Here is a 22,360-nt window from a genome sequence, read left to right on the forward strand (position 1 = left end):
AAGTGATTCAAACTATTTGGAAGGTGAAAGAGAAAAAAAATGTGGCCTTTTTGTGGCTCTCCATTTTTCATTGCCACAAAGAAAATGAAATCATACTAAAAATTTTTATGGGTTTTAGGATCTCAATGGCAAAAATGTTTCCCAACAGAACTTCTTGATGCCTCTAGCTTCTGGCCACTCTTACACATTTTGAATATACTTAGAAGCTGCCACATTGAGCCAAAATGGTTTGTCATTTTAAGACTGTATGTATCTACTGTTACTCAAAAAACTCACCCATGACTCCATGGCCACCAGTTTCTTATTTACCAAAACCAAATGTACCAATAGATATGAAATTCAGTCTCATACTGTCTCCTCATTCCTTTTCTGCTGTCTATATTCACAGCATTTTTTCTTTGTTTAATCACTTTGAATGGAAATCCTTAATTCTTTACTGTAGCTTATTAAAAAGAATTTAATATGCAATCAAAAATTAAATACATTATGCCCTGCTAGAATCTATCTCTTCTCTGTATTCAGCAATATATAAAAATATCAAAGCTTTAACTACAAATAACCAAACTACAAATTGAAAATTAAAAAAAAATAGTTTCCTTGATTCTTTGTAGACCAAAACAAAAAGCACCAAGCTGGTATTTTAGTTCAACATTTAAAAACTGTATTCAAGCTAGTTGAGTTGTGTTCACTTTATTGCTAATGCCTATCAATTCTTCATATCTAATATTGGTCAATATATTAGTGGATTGTTGACCTTTGTTTTTCCAACTGATATTATTTATTTTTTTCCATGTAACTAATAGTTCTTACCTTTATTGTGTGCTGAAAATATCAATTTGGTGATGTTTGAGGTAATAGGAAGAGTGTTGGATTTGAAATCCTGGACCTGGGCATCATTCCTGACTCTGCCACGTACTACCTGTGTGCCCTTTGGCAAGTCACTTAACTTTCCTTGGCATCAGTTTCTTCATTTATAAAGTGTTAGGGCTAGATTAAATGACCCCTAAGGTTGTTTTGAGCCTTAAATATATATATTACCCTAGCAGAGTCTGTAATATCTATTCCCAATAGCTCTAAAGTTAGCGAATGAGTTTTTTGAAAACAATTATTTGCATCTAAGAGCTTCAAAATAGGAAATTTGAATAGATAATCTAAAATTTTGAGAGTGGAAATGTCAGTATGGTGAAAGTCTAGTAATTTTCTAATTATGGATGGCTTTTTTGAAATCTAAGCTAATGGGAACCTGATTTTTTATCAGTTATCAGCAATAGAATTTTATTCATAGGCATAACATTTTTAGATCTAGGAGGAACCAAACTTTTCTTCTGCCCCAGCTTTTTCTCTCCATAATGCTTGAATTTTCCAATATGTCTGCTGTAGACTAACACAAGTCTTCATTTTCATTTACTATGGAAAGTGTATGTAAAATGATGAAAAATACCTCTTAAACTTTATGGAGACTTGATGATCTTATCTTGATCAGCTATTACAGTACTAACTCCTTTCATGAAGAATGCAGAGATGTTGAATTCTAATCACTGACTAAATTGGGCAAATTGGACAGCTCCCTAATGCTTATGACCTAAAATAAGATTTAATTATACTTATTTGGAATTAGGAGTCAAAACCTTCCATGTGATTCAATTTAGCAGCTTTCTGTTGATTACCTACTATGCTCGAAGCATCTTATCAGGCATTACAGAAGATACAAAAATGGGTTTGTCTCTACCTTCAAAGAGTTTGCTATTTTGATATAATTTGTAGGAAACCATAAAAACTGTAAAAAAAAAAGGCTACGAATAAGTTGTAGATTATAACCCTTTCACTTTTATTGTTTTGATCTAAAAACATCCCTTTTAAGTTATTAGAAATGGTAATTATCGGTGCTGGTATAGGACATTATGCACATTTTTATAATTAGAAATATGAATAAGATTTGATAGTGAATTATTGTAAAATAGGTAATTTACATATTCAATCCATAAACAGGATTCAGCTCCATAAAGGGACAAATTAATTGTCTAATTCTCAACCCAAAGTAAAACTTTTAGCTATATAAAATGATATTATGAAATGACACCATACTCATAACAAATGAGAATAATCAAATTTGCTTCATGTAGAGCAGTAGTGTAGAGGACTCTTTAAATACCTTTGCTCTGGAAATGGCAATATTCCTCTGATTTTCTTTTCCACCCTCTGTGAATTCTTTTGGTTAACGGGAACATGGCTTCCCCCACCCTATGATTGTGTTTTCCCCTCTGAATGGTAGCAATGGAGCACCTGCATGTTGTGTCTGATGCCTTGCATGAGAAGACATGCAATGGCAAGTTCCAGTCTGCATGCTGCTTAATGAATGTTTTTTTTTCCTTTTCTCTCCTTCCTTGTTATGTGCTTTCAGAAGACAACTATGTGGAAGGTGGGTACTTTCTACCTTATTTTCTAAGCTATCTTTATTTTTTATTTCATTTTAGTAGTAAAATGGTACACCTAGAATTAAAAACGGTAAGTTGGATGTCTTTTAGAAAATGTTATTCATTGACTAAGTACCACTTTTCATACAGAACACTTCTTCCCTCTCACTTTAGATGCATTACATTCTGGCCTTACCAACCCCTAATATTTATGCTCAGTAGAAATGAGTATCATGTATAAATCTGAAACATTGACTGTCAAATTCTGTATGGAAAAATTGGTACAAAGTATTCCTTTAGTTTTTAGGAGAAAGGAATTCTAGCATCCACACACATAATGCATGATCCATTCTTTATTTTTATCTAGCCCATGACATGTTATTTTGTTTCTGTTTGGAATATCAAGCATTATATCATTTCGGGTTCATTTATTAGAATTAAATCATTTGGTTCATAAAATGCCACAGCATAAGGTGGAGAATGATAAGGGGCCCATGTCTAGATTTCATAACAACCAGTGGGCTGATGGACATTAAAGCCTATTGCAGAGACCTGAATGTTGGTAAGTAAAATTGTAAGATTTTGTATTACATTATATAAAACTCTAAAGTATTACTTGATACAAAACTTTTGCCATGAGAGTCTGTGAGCTTTTCCATTGCAAATCAAAAATTTAGGGAATTAGATGTCTATAAGATATTCTTTGGTTGGAACCTTCATACCCAAATGCCAAAGTCTCCCTCCATGCTACCTTAACTTTGCACTTACTAAAAGTCTAGCAAAAAATTGAGCCAAGTGCTCTCAACAAAGTCTCTAAGTATCCTAATATAAATAATAAACCTGGAAAGAAAAATTTTGGTGGCATAAAACTGTAAACTGAAGGACCTCTAGTTATACATTGGAATGAATATATTGTTAGCTTTGGCATCCACAATGTAGCAAAGTGAATGGGTCCAAGAAATAAGACCCCACACTTCATTATATTTCAAAACTATTCAAAGTATAATCAAATAGTAGAAATTGACATGTATTTTCTTTTCCACTTAGCTTTTTGTTGTCATTTAAATTTCTAGGTTGAAATATTAGATACTAAAACTAATTAAGTGATAATACTTGTTAGAGACTGGTAATAGGATAATTCCACATAATATCTGTAACTGTTGTAGATGGTACCATAATTACTGAGCTTCTGAATATTGCTGCTATGTTATTTAATATTTAGCAATTAAAAATTAAACTCCTTTCCTGGGGTTGTCTTTAGCTATGACTTCCATTTTTTTACAACTATTGTTTAGTACATTTATAGTATAGAACCCTGCATGTCTGATATGTTTTCAATATAATCAATTTTCCACTCAGTGTGTGAATATAACACAAAAGTAGCCATGTCAAGCTATCAATCAGCATTTATTAAATGCTTATTATGTACCAGGCAGTGAACAAAAGGCAGAGGAAAACTATTCTGTGCAATTCTTTTTGGTTCCTTAACAGTTTTGTACAGTAGGCTCCAACAGTGGTCAAACTGAACTTTGGAATGGAATTTCCTTGAATTTAGTTACAAACATTTATTTAAAAAAAGATTTGATGGTTTTTCCAATATCGGCTTACTCCACATTTATGTTAAATAGAATTATTTCAAGTACCATTTCTACTTCCTCCCTATAATTTAAGATTTTCCTTATCCTTATCTCTCTGTGACTATTACATGAAGTATGAATAATCATAATGGTTTATGTTATATTTTAGGAAATCAGGGCTGGAGATGATATTTATTTGACCCAATCAATAAAGTATGTGTAAACATTATAGATTAGTCCCATTATCCAAAAATTAAAATGACACTAATATATATGGCAATTTAAAAAAAATGTAAGGTAACAACATGTAGTTTATCAGATCAGACATTATTTTAAAAGTATGATTCCTGACTGTCACTATGGCTCCTGGGTATAAATGATCTGGATACATTGGCAGGTCATAATCTCTTTAATCTTCTTATTTTCTTCTCTATTATAAAATACAACAGAGTTGTTCTGTTCCAGGAAGCATTAAGTTGTTTTATTATGTCATTTGCATATAATTGCATATATAATGATTATATTATACTTTTTTGGTTATACTTAAATATCTATCAGTACAATTTTGTGAAAATGCTGCTGTTACTTTCATTATCTACACAGATTAGTGGTACAGTTCCTGCAAATCAAAACTGATGATGGAAATATTTCTTAAAAATATGTTAGAAATATAGCACATGAGTCCATCAAGTAGTCATTTCGACTTAAATGAAATTTAGACACAAGAAATATTTCTTAAATTCACAAAATTCCAAAAATATAAGTGGATTGGTGAATAATAATCTTTAATGAATTTGAGAATTCTGTCTTTCCATTAAAATCAGAATGTATTATTGGATGGGATATTTGTGTGATTTGGGAAAATGGAAATTTAGGAAAAAAATGCTACCACATTCAGGGTTCTCCATTTCCTATAAGGAGCCATTCAATTTGAAGTTCCTCAAAGAGAGACAATTATCTGAAGGTTAACTTAAAATTTCAAACATGAGTAGTTAGAAACTATTCAGATGTAAAGATGGGACTCACAGGCATTGTCAAAAATATGTATGAACTTTCTTTGTTAAAATTATGTCTTCTGCATGCTATTTGCTTTATAGATATTTAAACTTCAAAATGAAATAAAATTCTAAATAGCTTCCCACTACCATACCTGATAAATTTAGTTAGACCTGCTGAAAATTGATCTACTGTTTCTCCAAAGCATGTTCTCACAAGAAAATTGAGTTTGCATTGCATGTCTAGTACCTTTTCAGTATTAGAATAAATGTACTTATACCAGATAAGTAAGGAAACCTCCCTTGCATTATCATTTCAGTGTGACTAAAATTTGTTCATTTAATTATGAAACTGTTCATTTTTGATGAGGGGAAAAAGATCAGACCCAGCCCATATTTCAGGTTACATTCCTTTGGGTTTTATTATTTTTAATGAAAATTTAATCAGAGAAAAATGGCTTGCCCTAATGGGGCTGTGTTCAATCAAAACATACTCAACCAAGTGCACAAAGGAGAAAAGGAATGTTAAGGGAGTGGTTGGACTCAAAATCATTCTCTTAATGCATTTCCTTGTTCCAACTAATACATAGAAACAATTCATGGTGGTGCATCTGCCAGTGTTTTCAGTTGTGGTTCTCTAACTTTTGGCCCCAAAGCATTCCAAATTATACTTGAAAGAATGCTTTTCGATTTGCCTTTGTGATGCAGACATATTTCATAGGAAACAAGATGTCTGTCACTGAACATTTTTGTCACTGTGACAATCCCATCTTCCCATGCTCCCTTGTTCATTGCTGACTGTGCTCTTGTTTTCCTTCAAGGTCTGGCGCACCTGATGATGGGCGACCAAGGTATGGGCTCTGTTCCTTTTCCACTCTGCTTTCATTGTTTCTTCTTATTCTGTAGCTGCTTTGAATCCATCACTGCAAAATGATGGGCAAATGCTTGCAAAATCTCTGGCTGCTAATTAAATACATTATTTCAGTCACATCTTGTGTTGTGTTATTTTTTTGCTTCCCTCCTCTTTTCTCTCTCCTCCCATTTGCCCTTACGTTTCCATCACCCTCTGTCTCTTGCAATATAATAACTGCAAAGAAATGAAACATGAAAAGTGTGATTGAGATAATCCATAAATGCATATGTGAATACACCTATGGGTAATGATATTAAAGATATTTGAGAGCTTTCCCTAATTACCATGTGAAAGTAGATATTCATTTTATCCTATTGGAGCCACTGAAGAGTCCGTTGGCATTAATGCATGGCTGTTTGGGAATTTGCAGATAGCATCTTTTCCCATTCTCTGGAATGCTGATAGTGCAGTTTTTTTTTTCCTATCAGAGAATCGATGAATTTCCCATTCTCCAATCATTGTGTATCTCTCATCTGTGTCATCCTTTTAAAGTGAGCATGGGGACATCCAAGTTTCTGTGCATGTACATGACTAAAGGAAATGAACACAATTCCCCCTGTGATACTGTTTGCATCTCCATTTGTCTTCAAACACTTATTTATACTTTCTTGTCTCTTTTAATTTTCAGATATTAGTGCATTTACATAATTCTTATTGTTGTTTCTCTCCTCTATATTCTCTTTGTCTGGAAATCCTTTCTTCATGGAACCATTTCATCAAATCCATAGGTAAAAGTAAAGGTATTACATTATTTTCTTTCTTTTTAATGCCATCTGTATAATTTAGAATATATGTAATAAATGCAAATATATGTAGACCTTTTAGCACTGGTAATGTGCCCTTGAGGTAGGTATACTTGTGCTTTATTATTTCATGGACCTAAGGTAAGGAACAAACATCTCTCAAAATATTTTACATCTGTTCTGAGTGTTAGTGAAGTTTTTTGTTGTTACTGTTTAGTTTGGTTTTATTTTTTAAAAGGTACAAATAAGGTGGTAATATTATCTGCAGCTGACATAGAACATATGTACATGATTCAGCCACAATTTCAGGTATGCATTTTCTGATATCTATTTATGAAAACTCAAATACTCAGAGTAGCCAACATAAGCATGTCATGTTCAAAGAGTACAGCTGTGGAGAACATCTGTCCAAGTCATTCTACATCTGGATGTAAGTGAAAGCATGTATAGCACTGACTTTAAGTGGTCTCTGCTATAGTTCCACCCCTTTGTTGTCTCTGAGATTTTCCCCATTCACATTAGTTTCATGTTTATTTCAAAGAACAGTCAGTATAAGAGACAGAGGAGGAGAAGGAGGAGGAGGATCAGACAGCCAAGAAACGTATGGTTTTTCTTTTGTATTTATTTTTGGTATAAGCACCAATAACCCAGGTATACTTCGCTGCATTCCTTGGTAAGTCATTTATGTGCACTTTTGGAGAGTATTGGCACAAAACTGTCAAATATTTTTGTTGTTTTTTAAAAGCATGTTGTTTTATATTTCATTCAGTAAGTGTCATGGTTATTCATGTTTACATTAAGAAATAGTATGTGTGGAATGTAGCATTATGATAGTTTATATGCAATGAAAGCAAATGTTTTAAAGAGTTTTTTTTAAGTAACCATGTTGAAACCCTGATTCAATGATTGTGCCTTTGGTACTTAATTTTTTAAGGTTTTTTTTCTTGAAGGAAATGTTCTTTGAATTCTTTAATCTTAACACTAAAATCATATGAAAACACATGGTTGGGAATGATTATATATGTGCCACCTCCAAATGAAGCACATTTCTTGAAATCAAACATGAAAATTGCAATATATAACACCTGACATTAAGGGTTGAAATGTGAAAATTCAAGCTGACAGAATAATGCTGTATTAAGTGCTATGTGCCAATAAAAGGAGACCCTGCCTGCATTTTTATAGTTCATGTTTTGGTCAACTGTATTCTAGTATAATTTAATTTGGGGAAAACTGTTAAAAGTCAACATAATTACCTTAATTTATTTGTCAAGCTCTACTAATGGATGGTACAGCCTTTGACCAGGAGATGTCACTTGTTTTAGAGGTTCTGTTTTTTATGTAGAATGCTTTCTAAAACACTACATTTTATCTTTGAATCCCATCACACTGCTCCCTTTAAAATGAATGCCTTTTGATGTATTCTCTAGCACAGGACTTGAATGGTATGTGCATTTGAACTCTTAAGAGAAATTTTATTTTATGCTGTACTTTTTTGTGTGATTTTTCCAAGAAATATATGCTTACAAGTTTTATGTGCACATATGCACATATAGATTTGTGTACCTTCAGCTCTATGTTCACATACACAAAATTATATATATATATGTATATATATACATGCATATATGTATGTATGTATATGTGTACGTGTGTATACACACATATATATGCATACATACATGCACATACATAGAGATGTAGATACATACACATGAATCTTGGAAGCAAATTAAGATATTTAATTTCCAAGCTATCTTATTTTTTAAAATCTTATAAAATAGTTGATCTACTCACCTAAGAGAAATTTAGCACTGATGGCATTTTACCTTTTGTTATATGATCAATTGTATTCTGCTTTTAGCTTTTCAGTCTTGCATTATATTGATCATGTTTATATGGATATGTTAAACATCAAAAAAGTCATTTTCACTATATCCATAATAAGAAATTCCTTTAGTATAATGGATAATATACTGGAAGAGAAAATGTATACAATGGAGGAGAGAATGACAGACTCTATTTTCCCTTTTCATGCTTCTTATTGTGAAAAAGTGTCCTTTTGGAGTTGGTATGAATGGTGAACAGGGAAAAATAAATTATATTATGTGAGATAGGGTTGTAAAACTTTTTTATCGAATAAACTCACATTTCTTAAAATAAAATGCTGCATTATAATCTGAACATTCATCCATTCACAAATTCAGTACAATGATTTTAGTGCCTTTTCTTTGAAAGATGCTCTGGTGGTTCCCATGGAGAATTTAAGGATGAATATGATGTTATCCTTTCCCTCAAGTTTCTTTCAGTCAACTAGGAAAGAAAGGCATGTGTACAAGCCACTATATTTTAAGACAGTATATGATAAATTCTATGTGAACAATAGAAAAGATCTATGAGAATTCTAAGGAGGGGTAGGTCATATAAACTGATGTTGCTCTTTGAAGATTTCCTCTGTCTTACATTGTACCTATGTTGTGATTCTGGTGTTAAGTAAGAGTAAAGTGAAAATTGTAGTGCATGAAATTGTAGCTGTGGGACTCTTTAAATTTTTAAACTCAGGGTTTTTTTTTGTCTTTTTTCCAAGCCTCAGAGTTGAGACATACTAACAGTGATACCCCTACATTATCTCTGTATTTCTCCTCTGATTTTCTCTCCATTTTCCCCTGTAATTTTAGCAAAACTAGGTAATACAATGGACCATCTAAAGGATACTTGGTTATTTATGGAGGTTACTCTTGATTTAAGTCTAAGACACAGAGCTATTGCCAAAAAGCAAAAACAAAATAAAACAAGAAAACACTTCTCTTTCCCATAATCATTGTTATCAGCATCATGATCAGCATCATCATCACCACCATTATCATCATTGAAATCATCATTTTCTTAATCTTTAAGGTTTTAGGGGGTGAAGAATTGCTTTGCAGGATCATATACTTCCTACTAAAATTAATGATTATCATGACAAGCACTGTCACATACTGGCAGAAATACAATGAATAAACTGTAAGCCTCTCCATCATTGACATAGTGTTTTCAACTGGTTATTCTGTTTCCAACGCCTTCAGGAAAAGTCTCTGGATTTTGTTTTTGCTACTTGTAAGTGAGAATATGTCATCCTCATCTGGATAAATTTGGAGATGGTTACCTCTGAGTTTTGACATCACATTGGACAGCAGAAGAGACAACCTAGAGCCACTCTCCACCTCCATTGTTTGTGTGTACATGGTATCAGTGAGATTTTGTTTCTGTGAGGCAAGAAATCGATCAGTGATCTTGGCTCCATGGGCATTGAGAATGTTGCTAACCAAGGTATTGAAGCCGGTGGTTTTCTATTGGTCTAGGTATTCTATCTTTCTATCAATCACCTTTCTCTAGCCTTTTCTATTTATCTATCTACTTACCTATCACCTATTACCTATCATATATCCAGAGTTTACCTACTTTGATTTGTCTTTTTCTTACATAATTGATACTGTAGTTTAAAAGACATGACCTGATAGATTGTTTGACTGACAGGTAAATTTTTTAAAATGACAAGCAAGTTTATGCATTCAAATTTTCTTACAATAAACAATAGGCAAGCAAGTAGTCATTATTACTTGGACATTTTAGCATGGAAGCTTATATTGCTAGATCCTGTTTCCCTATACTCTAACTTATCTCCCACCCAGCCAGATTGTCTTTGATCTCTTAAATGAAGGTTCCAGAACTGTCCATGCTATTAAATTAAAACTAGAGGGTAGAATTAGAGGCTAGAAGAGGAAAGGGCTGGGGAAGAGGGTTAAATTGTAAAATTATACATCTGGAAGTTACCTTCAAGATTTTAATGTCCAATTGTCTCATTTTATAAATCATAAAACTGAGTAACAGTGAGGTTTGGTGATTCAAGGGATAGGAAAAAGCTAGTAGGTTTTAGAGCAAGCAGGAGATTTCAGCTCCTCTCTCTCCTAGTGGGTGGCTATCCCACTGTGATACACTGCTCATCTATGGTTCTCAAAATATGAAATGTCACAAAATTGAAGAAAAGTTGAATAAAAATACTCCCCTCTTCATCCTTTTTCATCCTTTTTCTTCTCTCCTCTCTGATTTCTTTCCTAATACTAGTATAATTCTTCCTGGTGTCTAGCTGAGGCATCATGTCAATACATCCTTAATGTACCATTATAAATGCACAGCAATGAGTGCATAAACTATTATCAATGATCTTTTAATGTATTTAACTCCTTTGTTGAATTTTTCTAATGTCTAATTTCTAATTGTCACAATGGCAAATAGATTGGACTTTTCTACTCCTTTGGCTATCAGCAAAACCATTCAAGGAAACATTAAATTAGTTGTGGATTTAGCCAATAGCTTTATAAAGACATTCAGAATTGAATGTTGATGTATCCTATGTATTTGTAGTAATATTTTTGGCCTCTTTTGCAAATAAGGAGCACCAAGTCCTATTTATAAATGGCCTTATATTTAAATTCTCACAGAAAGTAAATGTCTCATTTTAGAATCTGAGCTCATTGCATATTTGCATTTGTTCTCCCTTGCATTTTTATATCATTTATCACTTTATAAAGTAACTGTTTGCCTGATTCTTTTAAGTTTTATGATTCCAAGTAAACATGCTGCTAAAAACTAGAATATGAAAAGGAGGGTAGTGCTAAGTATACAGCTACTATATTAAATGTTTCATATTTCTTGAGGAATTATTTTAAAGATTTTTAAAATTTTTCCTTTGTAATTGATGAAAAAAGTTAGTACAGAATATAAGATACATACTAACTAATCTACTAACTCTTAATATTCTTTAGAAAATTCCCTCAACAACAAAACCATTCTAGGGCCTATTGAATAACTAAAATGATTATTTGACAATATTCTAGCTAATTAATTCACAATTTCCCAAGGTGTTATGTATTAAAAAACTTTTAAAATGACATAATTATAAGTAACATGCTTTGTAATCCTCCCCAAACCAATTTGATGTATGTAATAATTTTGAGAAAGATTTAATTGTTCACATATATTAATTTCTTTCCATTTCCATCCTTCCTTTCACTGACTCAGAGAGTGTTCAGAGATTGCTCAATGTTCATCGTGTTGCTAAATAAGCAGTAATGTCTGACTTCTTCGATTTTGCGTCTCAATCCCATGTTGACTTTCCACTCACCAAAATCATGATGTATGTTTCTGGCCTGTATAGTATTTATTTTGCTTTTTTTATTGTATCTGACTACATAACTAATTCAGTTTTATCACAGTTGTAGTTTCTTGAATTTCATATATGCATTCTTAAATTGTATTTCCTTATTTAAATGCATAATGCTTCTGGGTACTTGGTATTACGCAAAATAATTCTAAACCTACCTGATATATCATGTACTCTATTGAAATATGCATGTTAATGTGTAAGTAAAGAAGTAATTTTTTATTCCATATTTTGACCTACCATTTATTTTAATGTATACCACTAATCCACTGACAAAGAGCTGAGACTGTCTGAAATATCCATTTAAAAAGTCAAACAATAAGTATCCAACATCAAAATAGGATACTTTGAGCATGATATGAATTGTTAGATTGTAATGTTCATTTCACCATTCATTCTCTGGCTAAAAATATTTTAATTCTGGCCACAATCAAGACAAGGTACCTAAGATTATCTGTTTTACTTCTTTTTCATTTCTTCTGTCTTGTTCTATTGTATTCATACTAATAAAAATCCTAGCTCATTTTTGTCACTGTTAAGGTATGGAGAAGCTGCACAGTGTCTTTGTCAGCATTGTTGACATTGAATGGTGGATCAAATAAATGAGGATTTCATTAGATTTAGAGTAGATACCTTTTCCCCCCCTCTACTCAGGAGTAGATTGGGCTTGCCATTCAGTAATAGTTTAAACGATTAAGGTACCTCTAAATGCTTTACTGAACTATATTACAAACACTTTAAGGGCAAGATACTTTACATTATTTGAGGTTGTCTATAATGAATTTAATAAATGATTCCTTCTCCAGAATAATAATGCACAGGAATTATTATTCAGTTGTATAAATACAAAACCAGTAGTTTCAGAAGCTGAATTTTTGAAGTATGGTAGAATGGAAAGAGACTTTGGAGTCAGAGGACCTGGGTTCAGATTCTTCCTTTTTCACTTGCTACTTATTGTGATCTTTTGAGGTTACTTTTTTGTCTTTAAAAATTGGGACTGGATGAAATGGCCTCTAAGGTACCTTTGAGCTCAATGACTAAGACCCCAAGAATCTTGACTCCAAAGCTGGCTTATTATGCACTCTGCCATACTGCCTCTCTTCTGAATTTTTATTGAATGTTAGTTCAGATCTTTCTTTGGAAAGCAATATTAACAATTTCTTTTATGACATGACAATGAAGTAGTAAGCTCCTTAGAGTGTGAAAGAGTTAATGTGGCTTTCAAAATTACCTCTATTGTAGCTATCATATTCCTTATGTGATAGGAACACCAGGCTTTGTAATTAGTAAATAGACAGTTGATACAATTGCTTTAAATTATGCTGCTTGAGAATGGATATTACTCATTATCACAGCCAGGCTTGTGCCCAGAACTTGATCATCTTTACATAAATATAGCTTCCTTTTAGTAGAGATAGCTGATCCTGAATCATTACCCACAAGCAAACTTCAGGGGTTTCACTGTAATCATGCAATGATCACAAAGGCGAAGGGAATGAGCTGGTGGCAAAATAAAACTTAACTTATTATTAATGTAAGTTCAATGGCAGAGGTAATGAAATCAATCAAATCATCTTGCCCAGGATATCCTCTTCAATCATTCCCAGATTTTCAATTCAGAATAGCAATGATATTTATTCTAAGCTTTTAATTCTAAATAATGCAAGTGAATTCACCTCCTGTTGATAATCTGGAACACTGTAAGAAGAATTCCATGTGCCACTGAGATTGATGAAAACTTGAAATACAATTAATGATTGAGTCTGCTGAGTCCATAAAAGGATTAATTAAAATAATGCTAATTGATTTCCCCTTAAAAATGTGAGAAGTGACATTAAAAACTTTTTATTGAAGTCTCATGTACCTCATGTACTAAATTGATAAGTTGAATGATGTTTCATGACACTCAGAAAGAGATAACTATTGCTAGAGAATATTTCACAAAATATGTAATAAAAACTAAATTGACATACTCAAAATGTTCTGAGTATTTCCAGACTTTTTTTCTGGATCATTTGTGTTCTAATTAGTAATTTTGTAAGGTGAGTTTATATCAGTGCTGAAAGAAATCAGTGATTACTTAGATAAAATAAATGCCGATAATTTAGAAGTTCTAAATTCATCCTTTGCAACCTAGATCTCTGTTTTTGTTTATTTGTTTTAGACTGTGTTGTTTTGTCATTTGTGATGCAGTGAAAATTCCACTTGGGAAACAGCACTTTTGTAAATTGTAACTGTCCCACAGATGACTCTCTTCATCGATGTGGTTGACTCCAGGCCCAAAATGAATGGAAAGTAAAGGACCTTATATGTCAAAGCAGGGAGGGATTTCCATATCTCTCACAATGTCATCTGTGATGGAAACAATAAAACAAAAGTACCTTGAGCCATTTTTTAAAAAAAATGACCCTATATAACTTTACTTTTGTTTATACTTTGCAGGTTCATTTTACTTTTACTATAGCATAATATAAATGTGAGCTGGAGGAGATTGGGCAATAAAGATCCCTTAAAATGCATGTTGTTAATATCTTCTTCAAAGGAAAAAATATTCCCTCTGATCTAAAGGATACTGTGTGAGGATAAAGGTGTGGGAGCAGTTTTAGTATGACCAAAAGTTCATCAAAAGTTGAAGGCTATTTTTTTGTTGTTGTTGAAGGCAATTGGGGTTAAGAGACTCGCCTAGGATCACACAACAAGTGTCTCAGGTTCAAATTGAATACACATCTTCCTGTCTACAGAGCCAGTGTTCTATTCTCTGCTTTACCTAGCTGCCTCTTTAGTGTAACTAAACTTTAAGGATATATCCTCTGTCAGTGTATGATAGATGGAAATTTCCATTCAGGAGTGAAGAGATTTCCTATTCTGCAATCATTTAGTGCCTTGTATGATTCATACAAAGAGAAAATGGGCTCATTCTATCTCAGGCCCTTGAATTGCAGCTAGAACCCAAAAGATATTCAACTTCTATCCAAGCACAAATTTATCTTGTTCAACAATCCTGGAATAGAATGTGCTGTCTCCTAAACCTTAAGAGTTCATGACTGAGAGCTATGGCTGGCTATTGAAAAGATCTGAGATGATAAAATCTTTTGCTTGAGGACATATGTCACTGATGGAATAAACTGTTTTATTACCTGGTCTTTTGAAAAAGGAGAGGGGGAGCTACCCTATTTAATCTTAATCATTATTCTGAAATCACTCAAAAGATTGTACCCTGTTTTGGGACTATGAGTATTGGACTTGCTGATAAAACCGTAATTTTACAGAAAGAGTATGTTTGATTCTTTAGATATTAAGTAGTAGAGAGAGAATAAATAATTGTTGATATTTTCAGGAAAGGTCTTTGCATATTCAGATGATTGAACCTCATTTTTAAAAGTAAATCTAATGCAATACAACTTACTCTTTTTCTTGTTCTACTCTGGTGTGCCAACATGTTATAGAAGAGCTATACCAGATAGTAGTCTCATCAAAACAACCACAACTACAAATTTGTCTCCTGGAACTGTTAGAGCCTACCTTTGAGCCAAATGAGGAAAGGAGAAATTGTCACAGGGTGATCCAGTAAGACTGACATATGTTAGTGGAAGTATCAAAGTGTTTTTCATTGTCTTCTCAATGGAAGGAGAGTTTAATTTTCTCCCTCAAAACTATCAACACTTTGATTAGGTCAAGGATAGAGTGAAAGATTAAAAGAATTAAGACAATTCCATGTTAAAAAATTATGTCAGTTATCTGGAGATTCCATATAAATGAGGATTTTTTGGCCAAATTACCTGCCTAGTTGTCCTAGGTATCCATTTTTTGAGACTGGATCTCCTTACCTCACTGGGCTGGAAGTGTAATAACTACTTACCAGCCTGATCCCATGTCTGATTAGCTGAGGAGTTTTGCTTTTCTGAACTGGGATGGTTTGCCTCTCTTTAGGCATCATGGTGGCCAACCACTTCTGCAGGCTTACCCTATTGCTGCCAGACTTACTGTTGGTACCTATTCCACTGTAGCCCTCCTGAAGTTCTGATGGGCCAAGCTCAAGTCTTCCATCAGCCTCAGCTTCAGCCTCCTCAGTGGCAGCCATTAAAAGTGTATGTTACTGTATCTAGCTCTCCCTGTTCCATTTCATCCAATGGAATGTGTGCCCATTTCTTTGGAAAGTATTTATGTTAAAGTGCTATTGTTCCTATTCAGGAGCATCTTACAGTTAAAAGTGGTCACCATGAATTGACCAAATGAATTCACACTTTATTGAAATAACTTCATATTAAGTTCATGTATGAAATGTTTCATTAATGGGTAATAATGGTTCATTGATTGAAAAAATGGCATACACACACATACCAATCAGGATATGAACACTGATTTTAGGTGCAACATTGAACCCTGTTTGAAATAGGGTTTAGATTCAGCTGGGGAACCCTTCAAAGCTCTGATATATTATAGCTTGAAATCTTTTTATGCATATGATAATGAAGTTTTAGCAAATTATTGAAAGAAAGACTTTAGTTGCATTCCCATCAGTGAAGTTGTCTGTGGATTGATTTTTCTACACTGATCTATGCTATAAATTTTCAGGATGTTTGTTTGAGGTTAGATTTTCACCTTGGAATAGGGAGAAGTGGATTGAATTGCATAGAGCAGACCATCAAACCTCTGACCCCTTTAGAATTGTATTTAATGAAACCATCTGCTCTTTTTGTTACAAAAGGCTATATCATGGTAAAGAAACCTTGATAGGAATGAAATCCAGTCCTTAAATTCAATTTAACAAGCATTTATTGAATACCACAATGTCCTAGTTACAGGGTATAGAAAGATAAAGACAAAATTTCATTTTCCCTTACAGGGTTCATATCCTTTTTTCCCTCCCAGGCTGATTCTTTTAATTAAGAGGGAGGACTCACTCAAAAGAAATCTGTAGGATTTTACAAATTAAGAAAACATTGTCTTCACTACAATTTTATATGGCAGATAACACAAGTATGTTTATACCCATTTTACAGATGAGGGAACTGAAGCTCAAAGAGATTAAGGGACTTAGCTATGATCACACATTTAGTATATGTTATAGCAGGGATTTGAATCTATGTGTTCTCTCTCCAAGGTCAATGCAGTTTCAATCATAGTGTTCCAGTAATGTTTGTTTCCATTAAGACTTGTCATTAAACCTCCCAATGTCATGTTCATGCCTTTTTGGAGTGACTAAATTTATAGCAAGATCATCTTCAATTTACTTCTATAATATTCCATCTTCACAAGGTACAGATAGTGCAAGCTCATGGTCTTATCCCATATGGATCCTAGTGTCTGAACTTAATACATCTAGAGAAACCACTATAAAAGAAATACAGAAAAATGGAGAATTTTAAAACAAATGAGTGGTAATTCAAGATGCTGGTTTTTAAATGACTGGATAAAAGTTTCTTTAGAGTCTATGCATGATTACTAATCATGAATATTGGGCTAGAGAATATGGGAGCAAGACATTAAATACAAGAGGGAAATCATCTCATTTACAAATAAACCGACTACAGAGAGCATTTCTTGTGAATTTGGGAAATCAACTATTGCATTCTACAAAGGAATGGCAAGATGGTATAAATGAAGCAAAATACAAGCCATTGAGATAGATAAGATATTCAGTATCATCCAGATTAGGCGCATAAGGGTAAAGCCAAGGAGAACAAATCAGTGCTAATTTCCCTATAGGAGGCAGTGGGATACAGTAGAAAAGTTCCTTGAAATTGTCAGATGACCTGTGTTAAAATGACACGGGTTACAGAAGACCTGAGTTACAATCATGCTTCAGAGACTAATTCACTATATGACCCTGGGCAGAGTCACTTAACCTCTGCCTGCCTGTTTCCTCTTCTATAAAATAAGCATAATAATAACACCTAGCCCCCAGGGCTTTATGAGGAAAAAGATGATCTAATATTTATAAAGTGTTTGCAAATCTTATTATGCTATATAAATGCTATATAATAATAACAGTTATTATTAACAACTTACATTTATTGCCTCCATTGTCTCAAACTATTCACAAAAATTCTATGGGCCTCAATTTCCTCAACTCTAAAATAACAGAAATAGACTAGATGGCATTTAAGGTCGTATCCAAATCTAAGGCTATGGTTAATATATAATATTCAGTGGTAACTGCAGGGTAGGAAAATAACTATAGGAATGAGAGCTAGTTTCCTGTATGGTTTGTCTCATATACTTTAAAATTTGGAAGGTGTGAAAAACAACACAGAAAAGTGAGGTGACCTAGTAAATAGAGTGTCAGGCTGAAAGTCAGGAAGACTCATCTTCCTGAGTTCAAATCTGACCTCAAACACTTTCTAGCTGTGCGACCCTGGGCAAGTCACTTAACCCTGTTTCCTTCATTTCTCCATCTTTAAAATGAGCTGGAGAAGGAAACAGAAAACCAATCCAGTATCATTGCCAAGAAAACCCTAAATGGAGTCATGAAGAGTCACACATGACTGAAACAGCTAAACAACAAAATGAAAAACCACCTCCTTCCCCACCATTAAAAAAGAAAACCTATTCCATCATGGACCCTGTTACAATGCCTAATTTTTTTTTTTTAGCACATTAAGATATTATATGTTACCAAGATAATAGATTTAAAGGTGTCTAATCCTCTCATTTCATATGTGCAGAAGCATCCTGGAAGAGGTTAAACATCTTGTCCAGGTTGATAACAAGAATTTTTTTGGTCTTTCTTTGCGTCCCCAGGATTTAACATGGTGTCTGGCATGTAATACGATCTTAGTGAATGTTTTTGCCTGTCTGAGGAAGAATTTGAACTTGTCTATCTGATTCCAAATTCAGCATTCTATTTGATGCCCCAGATGCTGTGGCAAGAATTGCCAGGTCTCTTGAGGAAATAAGACCCCAGATTGTTAAATTTTGATGGGAGTCAAAAAAAGATTCAGAGCTGGAAAGGAAATGCATTGGCCCAATGGTCAATATAGCAGGTCCTCAGGGAAACTAGGAAATAATATGAGGCCATTGGGTATAGTGAGGTTAAATAATAGAGTGAAAGTAGTATAAAGATGGGGCAGGATAAAGAGCTGACCACTTGTGTCACAGGTTTGCCTGCAGTTACTTGGTTTGTCACCTGCCAAAAAAGAACTCTGAGGGCTGACTTCCCACTGACTGATGGGATTACAACAATGTAGTCTGTATTACTAAATTTGGCTAATTAAAGCCTGGACAAGAGATTTTAAGGTAGGAATTGGTATAGGAAAGGAAAGAAAGCATGTGAATGCTGTTTTCAAAGAAGACATTTCAAGATTTGCCTATAGGGGAGGTGAAAGGATCATGAAAAGTTGACAGTAGAAGGCCAGACTCCCATGTACAATGATCTTTTATTTACCAGGGTCGTTTTTAGAACCTTCATTAATTAGAGTAGACAAGATAGAAAAAAATGATAAATTGTAAAATATCTTTCTTGGATATGTTTGCCCCGTTTTAGTGGGTTGTGTTATAGCCTTGTTTATGAAAGGACTGAGACCTGAGGTTAGCCCAGAAATCTAACCAAGGAATAGCTTCCTTATCCTTTTACCCCCAAAGTACAGAAGAAAGGAGTTTTTAATTTCCTTGATTGGGACATTAAAATTCTACTCAAAATGAACCAGTCTTTGCATAAGTCAGATAAGGCATTTTATTCAACATAGTTCTGTAAAGAAAGCTCAGCTTGATTTTGAATTGTTTGCTTAATTGGTTTTTGTCATTAAATAAAACTATAGTGAGAGAATATCATTATTGGTTACTGTCCCTGGATTTATCAGTTCTAAGCAGCAATCTCTCCTTGGAAGTGTTTTTGGGAGATGAATTCATACAGCTTTTGAGAGCAAGTGCCAAATTCTGCCGATTAAATTTAGGGAGAATTTAGGTAAGTTTTGGTAAGCTAACATTACACCACTGAGATATTCTAAAAATCCAGCCAAATGGTACTCATTATTCCCTGATATTGTCATGCCCTCTGTCATCATGCTGTCAGTAGAATTACCCTGTGTTAATATGATATTTATTTGTACGTAAATGTATCTCCCTTACAGATTATAAGGCTAGGAGGGACTACAACTTATATTTATATATTTCTGCCCCAACCATGTAATATATTGCCTTAAGTTCATTCATTCAGCAAGCATTTATTAAGCACCTACTGCACACCAGGCATTGTCTTGGACACTGGAAATACAAATACAAAGGAAATAGTTCTAGGACCAAGGATCTTACATTATCTTCGGAGGAACAACATAAGCACAAATCAGTAAGTAAAAAAATATACAAAGATGGGGGAAGGAACATGTCGGAGGTTTCACAGTGTCTTGAAGGGACCTGGGGGTTTTCTGAGATAGAAGTTAGGAGAGAGAACATTACAAGTAAGAGGGTTAATCTCTGCAAAGACACGAATATGAGTGATATAATGTCATGAATAAAAACAAGAAGAAAATCCTAAGCAACTTTCAGTCTATCTATCAGTCAACAAACATTTATTTAGTGTTTACTATGTTCTAGGCACTGGGCTAAGGATACAGAGAAAGATAAATACTGTTCCTGCTCTCAAGAAGCTTACATTGTAATGTGTGAGAACATGAAAGCTCCTATGCACATATAAGACATATACAAGGGAAACAGGAAACACCCTCAAAGGCAAGGCATTGGCATTGAAGGAGAAGTTTAAAGGGAATACAATTTCTTAAAGCAGGCTATTGTGCAATAAAAGTTGAAAGACTGAGAAGGTCCTCAAGTGCCAAACAAATGAAGCTGTATTTTATTCTAGGGACAACTGAGATCCAGTGGATCTTCTTGAGCAGGAGAGTAGCATAACCAACACTGTACTTTAGGAATGCCTATTTAACAACTCTAAGGTGGATGGATTGGAGAGGGCAGAGATTTGAGACGTAAGGAGCTATTTCAGTAGGCCAGATGAAGGGTGATACGGACCTGAACTGAATGGTGGTTATATAAGTTAAGAGAAGGGGACAGATATGGCAAAAATTGTTGAAGTTAGAATTTGTATGTCATGGCAACTGATATAATATGGGGTTGGTGAGGGAGACAGTAGAATGAAGTTGTGAACATGAATGGCTGGAAGAATAAATATGTCCTCAATAAACAGGAAAGTTAAGAAAAAGGAAGCATGGTAGTGAGTAAGAGGGAGAAAAGAATGAGTTCTGTAATGGACATATTGATTTTAATGTGTTTGTATAATAGCCAATTAGATGTTTTCAATAGGCTATAAGTAACATGGAATCGGAGCTCAGGAGATAGGTAAGTTGGATGTGTAGGTCTAGGAGTTACCATATAGAGATGATAGTTGAATCCACAGGAGTTGATTTTCCAAAAAAGAGTATATGAAAAGAAAAGTGACAAGAATAGAGCTTTGGCATAAACCACCTATGGAGAAAAGATATAGAAGATGATCCAATGAAGGAGAATAAAGAGAAGACAGCGAAGTAGGAAGATAACCAGAAGACACCACATTTATGAAAATCCCTACAGAAAAGAAGATCTGGGTAGAGAGGATGACTAACCATATCTAATGCTTCAGAGAGATGATAATAAAGTTGGAGACTGAGAAGAAACTATCTGAGTTTCTAATTGAGATTGTTGTAACTTTAAAGAGAGCATGAGTGAAATTCACTTGAATGAAAAAGGTTGAGAAGTGATTGACAGGATTGATAATAGATACAAAAGTATTTATCTTTGAAAGCAAAAGTAGATATAGGACAGACAGTAGCTTATTATGTGTCAGGCATTGTACTAAGTGCTTTACAATTATCTTATTTAACCCTCACAACAACCCTGGGAGGTAGGTGCAATTATTATCCTCATTTTACAGATGAGGAAAACAGAGGTCAAGTGACTTGTCCAGGATCACATAGCTACTGAGTGTCAGAGTCTAGATTCGAACTCAGTCTTCCTGATTCCAGGGCCTGGTGCTCTATCCACTGAAGGGAATGATAGGGTCAAGTGACTGTAATTTAAAAATGAGGGAGGAGTGGATATGCAACTTGGCATGAAAAAAAATCAAATAAACTTTACAAATTAAAGAGAGAAGGGATGGTTGGGTTGGATTGAGGAAGAAAGTGGTAGTAAATTATAGCTGGAGAAGGAAGAGGATGAGATCAAGAATGCCTGTCTAGGAGTTATTGCTGAGAAAAGACTAGAGGGAAGGATGGTGGAAAATACTGAGGGGTTTTGAAATGTGTTAGAAGAGCAGAAGAGAGATAGAGAAAAGAAGAAAGGGAGGAAAGAAGGAAGGGAGAAAGGAAGGTAGAGAGAGGGGGGAGGGAGAAAAAGGGAGTAGGGAGGGAGAGAGAGCCTTGAGGAGAAAAGATAACAACCACTACTCTGGGGACTGTGGTAAAGAGCCAGTTAGCAAAAATTCATTTCATAGATTTGAAGTTAGAGGGGATTTTGGCAATCATCTCATCCACCACCGTCATTTTACAGGCAGTTTAAATGACTTTTCCAAAGTTACATTAGGAG

At 34.0% G+C, this 22,360-nt stretch overlaps 1 protein-coding gene across 8 annotated transcripts in view; it reads left to right on the plus strand.

The window, feature by feature from the left end:
* The window catches only part of NRXN1 (neurexin 1), a 1,448,730-nt gene that overhangs the window by 140,741 nt on the left and 1,285,629 nt on the right, over positions 1 to 22,360 (plus strand). For all 8 annotated transcript variants that reach the window (XM_036751791.1, XM_036751793.1, XM_036751799.1 and 5 more), the window contains exons 3-5: positions 2,402 to 2,419; positions 5,808 to 5,837; positions 6,628 to 6,639. In XM_036751791.1, coding sequence (XP_036607686.1) covers positions 2,402 to 2,419; positions 5,808 to 5,837; positions 6,628 to 6,639 — 60 coding nt within the window. The remainder of the gene's footprint in view (positions 1 to 2,401; positions 2,420 to 5,807; positions 5,838 to 6,627; positions 6,640 to 22,360) is intronic.

The sequence above is a fragment of the Trichosurus vulpecula genome, chromosome 3 (assembly GCF_011100635.1).
Source record: "Trichosurus vulpecula isolate mTriVul1 chromosome 3, mTriVul1.pri, whole genome shotgun sequence".
NCBI classification, from domain to species: domain Eukaryota; kingdom Metazoa; phylum Chordata; class Mammalia; order Diprotodontia; family Phalangeridae; genus Trichosurus; species Trichosurus vulpecula.